The sequence below is a fragment of the Sander lucioperca genome, chromosome 6 (assembly GCF_008315115.2).
Source record: "Sander lucioperca isolate FBNREF2018 chromosome 6, SLUC_FBN_1.2, whole genome shotgun sequence".
Classification (NCBI taxonomy): Eukaryota; Metazoa; Chordata; class Actinopteri; order Perciformes; family Percidae; genus Sander; species Sander lucioperca.
In genome coordinates, this window is record NC_050178.1 from 24,091,651 (window position 1) to 24,099,150 (window position 7,500).

The 7,500-nt window shown below is 45.4% G+C and overlaps 1 protein-coding gene across 2 annotated transcripts in view; it reads right to left on the reverse strand.

The window, feature by feature from the left end:
- Positions 1-7,500, reverse strand: part of LOC116053783 (filamin-B) — a 135,394-nt gene that overhangs the window by 92,829 nt on the left and 35,065 nt on the right. For both annotated transcript variants that reach the window (XM_036001819.1, XM_031304943.2), the window contains exons 2-4: positions 7,265-7,374; positions 6,493-6,628; positions 4,801-4,898 (exon numbers count right to left, since the gene is read on the reverse strand). In XM_036001819.1, coding sequence (XP_035857712.1) covers positions 4,801-4,898; positions 6,493-6,628; positions 7,265-7,374 — 344 coding nt within the window. The remainder of the gene's footprint in view (positions 1-4,800; positions 4,899-6,492; positions 6,629-7,264; positions 7,375-7,500) is intronic.

The window sequence follows — 7,500 nt, forward strand, 5'->3', positions numbered from 1 at the left end:
CAAGCCGTGCCGATTTTGAACAGCTCACCTAGAGACTGAAGGCAGGACACATTCAGAAACCGTATCTCACTCTAAACACCATGGATGGATTTTTTTCAAAGTTTGTATGTGTGTGGAAGCACCAGAGACACAACATAACACCCCAAATCCCAGAAAAAGTGATTTTTTCATAATATGGGCACTTTAATAATAATGTAATAACTATAACTTATAACAATAACGTATTTCACTAGTAAATTGCTGTTGAACGTCAAAAACAACCACTGGATGGGAAAAGGGTATTTTACAATAACTTTGAATGCACGGCGAGGTTACCAGTTTCAAGTGAACGCACAATCTGTGGTGTTTTTCTGATAACGGCAGCTGCACTGCTTAACGTCCCGCTGTTGGATCCTCTACAGGGAAATACAGTCACACTTTACACTGTTTAGCTGTCAGCAATCCAGCTACTAGCTAACGGTAGGCTAACGTTAGCTGCTGCCAAGCATAGTGTTAACTAGCATCACGTGCAGCGATGCTCCTGTTGCCTCTAACGTCTATTTCGGAGCATCAGAGAGCAACGCAGGCATATCAGTGGCACCGAAAGGAGGCACCGAAATCCGCGTTGCTATTTGGTCCGGTAGATACTGGTCGTTTAGGCATCTGTGCCGTATTGGCACCAGGTCTTGGTACCCAACCCTACTTCTGACCCTGTTTTGGTCACATGGAGACCTTTGGCAACACCGACACTGATGCCAGTGTTTCGCCGCCTGATTGGGTCATGATGTCTCTGAGACTAGGTATTAATGTTACCATGGCATCTACTAGCAACTTGCAGAGTATACATGCTGCCTCCTGTTTAGCCCGGCATGCCCAGTATACGAGAATGTTGACGAGATATGCGGTTTGGGCGTGTTAAACGGAAGTTAGTTCTTCTACTGGAGCTGAAAACACTTGTGTGCACAGAGATCATGATGAAACAGGAGAGGCATAGTTGAGTTGCATAGTTGGAAGAACACTATTGTCTAAGGCCCTGTTTACACGAATACACTCGCGGGTGGAAACGACGAAATGTTTTATCAGACGTGCCTTTCATTTAGACGGCGACGGCGTTTTTGGGGCTTAAAAACTCAAAAAGTGAAACCACCCTCCAGAGTGGAAATCTTAAAAACGCTCCACCGTCCCATTCCTGTCTAAAGGGTAAAAACACACTGTGTGTGTGTGTGTGTGTGTGTGTGCCGTGTGTGTGTCGCATGTGTGTGTGTGTGTGTGTGTGTGTGTGTGTGTGAGTGTGTGTGAGTGTGCCGTGTGTGAGTGTGTGCCGTGTGTGTGTGTGTGTGTCGCATGTGTGTGTGTGTGTGTGTGTGTGTGTGTGTGTGTGTGTGTGAGTGTGCCGTGTGCCGTGTGTGCGTGTGTGTGTGTATATGCGCCGTGTGTGTGCCGTGTGTGTGTGCGCCGCATGTGTGTGTGTGTCGTGTGTGCCGTGTGTGTGTGTGTGTGTGTGTGTGTGTGTGTGTGTCGTGTGCGTGTGTGTGTGTGTGTATATGCGCCGTGTGTGTGCCGTGTGTGTGTGTGTGTGCGCCGCATGTGTGTGTGTCGTGTGTGCCGTGTGTGTGTGTGTGTGCCGTGTGTGTGTGTGTGTGTGTGCGTGTGCGCCACGTGTGTGTGTGTGTGTGTGTGTGTGCGTGTGCCGTGTGTGTGTGTGTGTGTGTGTGTGTGTCGCATGTATGTGTGTGTGCCGTGTGTGTATGTGTGTGTGTGAGAGTGTGTGTGTGTGTGAGAGTGTGTGTGTGTGTATATATGTGCCGTGTGTGTGTGTGTGTGTGTGTATATATGTGCCGTGTGTGTGCGCCACGTGTGTGTGTGTGTGTGTGTGTGTGTGTGTGTGTATATATGTGCAGTGTGTGTGTGTGTGTGTGTGTGTGTCCGTGTGTTGTCAGAATTGTCAGCTTTTGTTGTTCTCTTGGTGCTACTAGGGAGAGAAGTAGAAGGAAGGATCTACGCAGGCGCGAGGACTTGGTGGATCACATTTCTCACACTTTTGCGTCACCATATGCACACAGATCCCCCCCCATAACGCTTGTCTAAACGCGGAATAAAAAGTGAGAACGCAACACCACTTTTGCGTTTTCTCTTCAGATCGTTTCCATCTAAACACAGCCTAAAATGTCATTGTATGCTGCAGCATTAAGATTTCTCTTCACTGGAACAAAGGAGCCCAAATTAGGAAAAACAGACCCAGTATGTAGACAGAGATCTCCTGACCTCAGTCTCACACTGGTCACTGCCCTTTCCTTTCTTTAAAGTCATGTTCAACATTTCCCCCACGAGTCATTCTGCTTCACAGGCTATTTTGGGCCTTTTAAAAAACTCTTTAGTGTCAAACCTCGAATGGAATAAACTACTTTTCCAGGAAACAAAGATGGCCTTAATTAACGTCATGGGTGTGACAGGGAAGGTCGTCAGCTATGTTGTTTCTGGAGGAAACTTCCTGCAGGTGTCAGCTGACTGACAGGAAGCAGAGCATAGCCTAATACAGCCACAAAAACGTTTAACTCTGAATTAATGATATCAGAATGAAAGAATGGTTCTTCATAATTACTGCTGAGGTTGTTCTTCATAATGAGGGGGACAAAAATAGCTCTAATATCTGCAGAGGAACCTTTATAATATGTTAATAGACCATTTTAAGCAATTATTCAAAAGTGACATAAATACTTAACTAATTATTTTCCTGGGAACAGCCATTTGTAAGTCATTATAGTAATTTTTTTCTGTTTCAACTCGAGTTGCAACCTCATAACTTTATAACAAAAGTGTAAAAAACGAACTGAGGTTCAGTGAGTTCCCTCTGTTTCCTCTGAGCGTTCAGCTTGGGGAAAGAAGCTGTCTTTGTGTCAGCTGGTTTTGGCAAACAGTGCCCTGTAACGCCTACCAGAGGGAAGGAGTTTGAACAGTTTGTGACCAGGATGTGAGGGGTCTGCAGAGATTTTTGCCGCCCTTTTCCTGACCCTGGACCGGTTACAGGTCCTGGATGGAGGGAAGGACAGCTCCAGTGATCCTCTCTGCAGCCCTAACTGTCCGTTGCAGTCTATTGTTTGTCGGCTATTTCCATGGTGATATACACTAAGATGCAAAGCAAATGTCACTGCCGTCATCTAAAGCTGTTAGAAGTTAGCATTAAATGTTTGCATCACTCCCTGATGTATGACTCCACTGTTGGGGTGGCAGTAGCTCAGTCCGTAGGGAGTTGGGTTGTCAAGCAGAGATTCGCTGGTTCAAGTCCCTGTACGGACCAAAGTCCAGGGTGTGGACTGGTAGCTGGAGATGGCGCTGGAGAGATGCCAGTTCACCTCCTGAGCAAGGCACCGAACCCCCACCAACCGCTCAGGGTGCCTGTCCAGCAGTCGCAGCCCACTCACTCTGACATCCATTTGTGCATGTAAAAGTACCAGAGCATGTGAATGTATTTCAGGCCTGTGTGTAATTTCCCCACTGAGGATTAGTAAAAAGTATAAAATATTATTATGAAGCTACGCCACAGTAAAAGCACTCAGAGATGCCTCCTTCCTTCCTTAGCCATTATCAGACACTTTATCAGGAGGACTTTTGAAGCTATTGTGAGCTGCAAGGACACAACAAACAGAGACGTTTTGGACTGCACAGCATGCTAACATGCTCAATAAATAAAATCGAACTGGCTTTACTTTATATTTATTTATATAATGAAAATGTAAGAAAGCTGTTTTGCACACCTCTTTTGTCTTATGATCAAAAGTAGCAGATCAAAAGCTTAGAGAAAGTCCCGCACACTGACCATTAGCAATAATTTATTTAGAAAAATACGTTTCGGTCTTAGACCTTCATCAGGTAAATAATGAAAATAAAATAATACGAGTGTAGGAGTTACCATCTTCATGAATCTCTACCTTTCTGATATCACAGCCCTTTGAAAAGTTATGAAAATTGTAGAGGTGCACCAATTACAACTTTCTAGGCCGATTCCGATTTCCGATTTTCTTTGAGTTAGACCAGCTGATACCGATTTTAGCCGATTCCGATTTCATGTTTTCTAACCACTTTACAGCACACACACATATTTATTTTCTATCTTTTCTTTAATAGAACATGTGTTGGACAGATAATGGATCACTATAAAATAGAACTATATAAATTACTCCTGGTGTGGGACATTAACACACATCTAAAGAGCAATGTTAGAACCATTTCCTTCTTTTCACATCAATATCAACTAAAGAAATGTGATTTAGGTTTTTGGTGTCGTCCCTCCACGCCCTACTTTCTCCTTGCAGGTGTTGCATATTGTAAACTTGTTATCTTCTGCACACACGCTGAAGAATTCCCAAACAGCTGACATGTTGCAGGTTAATTCACCAGGTTCCTACATGTGGAGAATAGCGCCGAAACGAACTTCACACCGTGAGCGGGTACACACGGCGGAAAAGTTGAGAGAAAGGAAAAAGAGAGTGTGCTGTGGCGTCCGTGCTGTGGCGTCCGTGTGTGCGTGCGTCCTTGAGAACTGTAACTGGTATAACTTATGTTGTCAGGTAATTGGAGCGTTGACCGGCATGAAATCACCATATGTCAGACTGACCTGCCGGTCGCCGGTCATGGCCGAGCACGTGAAAACCAGCCAATTCCGGTCACCAGCCGGTCTATCTAGAAAATTGTATTGCGATGACAACAATATCCAAGTAGAAACATGAAAGCATAACTTCTAACCCCCAATAAACTTTACCGAGATTAGACAGAGGTCACACTGAAGAAGCAGATGTGGAGCAGCGTCAGAGAGAATCTTACCTGCGGGATGCCCAGCCAGTCATCAGCCAGCTGCATGGCTTCAGTGGCATTCTCCACTGGTTTCACTGGATCCCAGGTCTCCCAGTCTGGACACAGGCCTGCAACCGACACACACAACAACACTGTCAACCACAACAACTTACAGACTAGAGTTTAGATTCTCTTCCGAGCCCGGGCCGATATTTCCCGCCACTATCCTTGGGCTGGGCCCTTGATCAAGCATTTGTGTGTTTTTAATCATTACTTTATTAGCATAATTGGGTGGGGAGCAAGCTCTGCCTGTCCAGCTTCTCCCGTAGCGCTGGGTGGATGTCCTGACCTGACTTGAGTGCGAGGTAAACTGGGCTAAAATCATGTCTCTCCCATCTGTAGCACTGTCTTCGATAATCGTGCAACCAGGCCAGATTGTCAGATATCTCACGAGTCCTTTAGCAGCAGTTATGGTCTCTCCTATACCTGGCGCGTTGTCGGCCAGTGCATCAGCATGCAGACCGTGGTGAAGGACAGTATTAATTAGGTGATGAGACCAGAAAGTCTCCTATATGGTTCCAGGTCTTTGATTATGGTGCAGCCTTGATCTGTTCCCCTCACTATTCAGCTGAAGGAACTACTTTTTTTTACGTTTCTTCATTCAGATCATTTGCGATCCGTTCCGTTCTGAATAAACTAACAGCAGTTTCCATCCTTCGTCCTTGTTGCATTATTCATTAAGATAATTATAAACAGATTTCTGTAGTTCCAACAACTCTGAATTGTAGTATAGAACGTCAGTTATAACGGCCCACGTATTAAAAAACTGTCATTTTTAAATCGGGCTCAAGCTCATAATTACAGTTAATGTGTCGGGCTCGGACGCAACGTGCACGGGCTCGGGTAGGGGGGGCTTGATTTTTTGGGGCCGATCTAAGCTCTATTACAGACGCATAACTAGGACTGGGTATATTTAAATATTTCTGAGATGAGACCGTGACTTCGATACCGGTTCCTGAACGATACTTTTTTCGATACCAATTTTATAAAATCCATTTTAACAAAAAAGGAAAATTCAATTACGGTACGAATCTTTTTTTATTTTTCAGCTCCTTTACACCTATGTGACGCACATTGTAGTCAAGCCTCTCAAAATACAACATCACACACACATGAGCCCGTCTCTGTGTATAAGGTGGTGCATGTCTCTACAACGTGTGGCCAGCCAATCACAAGCATTATTAGATCTTGGTACAAGAATGCTGCGTGTTCATTGGCTCACTGACGCTGAGGAGATTGAAATTTGGTATTGAACGGGGAGGCATTTTTCGATACTCAATACTATGGACAGACACAGACACACAGACAGACAGACAGACAGACAGACACAGAGAGACAGACAGACACAGACCGACCGACACACACAGACAGACAGACAGACAGACACAAACACACACAGACCGACAGACACACAGACAGACACACAGACAGACACAGAAACAGACAGACAGACACACAGACAGACACAGAAACAGACAGACAGACACACAGACAGACACAGAAACAGACAGACAGACACACACAGACACACACACCGACAGACAGACACACAGACCGACAGACAGACACAGACAGACAGACACAGACAGACAGACAGACACACAGACCGACACACACACACACACACACACACACACACACACACACACACAGAGAGCGTACCTGGTGCACAGCTGTCTACCAGTGCTCCCAGTGCCTTGCCATTCCTCCAGTCTTGGCTGAAGTTGTTGATTGGCAGATCAGGGATTTTGTGTTGGATCCAGCCCAGCAGACGCTGCTTAGGTGTCTTTGACTCTGCCTGTACAAACAAGCACCAACAAAGTCAGTCGGCTTTCTAACAGTGGTTAGTATTTATTATCATTTTAATTTTCAGGTTTAAAAGGTCCTATGACATGCTGCTTTTTGGATGCTTTTATATAGACCTTAGTGGTCCCCTAATACTGTATCTGAAGTCTCTTTATATAGACCTTAGTGGTCCCCTAATACAGTATCTGAAGTCTCTTTATATAGACCTTAGTGGTCCCCTAATACTGTATCTGAAGTCTCTTTATATAGACCTTAGTGGTCCCCTAATACTGTATCTGAAGTCTCTTTATATAGACCTTAGTGGTCCCCTAATACTGACCGACTGCCGGCAGTGCCTGCCCCGCCAATCATACATGTCAAATCGGCCAAAATGAAGGCCGACGGCCCCTCCGACTGACGACGGCACGGAACACACCGAACAGACTCGAGTCACGACCTCGCCAGACTGTCAGACGGCCGATTATCGGCTCTGTGTGTCCGCGCCTTTAGGCGATCGGGCTGACTGCCGATTCCCAATCAGTTAATAAATGCCCACATAGGCTCCAATCCAATACTTCCTGATCCAATCAGAACATCCCTAATAAAGATTATTATTATTATTATTATTATTTAAAACTGGGTTTGTTACCTCTTCATCCTCGCCCTCCCACACTGGCATGGAGATGGAGTAGTGCAGAATCAGAGTCCAGACCAGACCCAGGATCAGCTTCAGGTTCCCATCCACGATGGCTTTAGAGTCTGAAGGAGAGAAATCGACAGACCTGAGGTCAGATACAAGTTCTGCTCAGGAGATAGACCCATCCGAAGAACTGCAGTCACCTCTGCTGTCTGTTTGTTCTCCTGTGACGCTGCATTTTAATACTT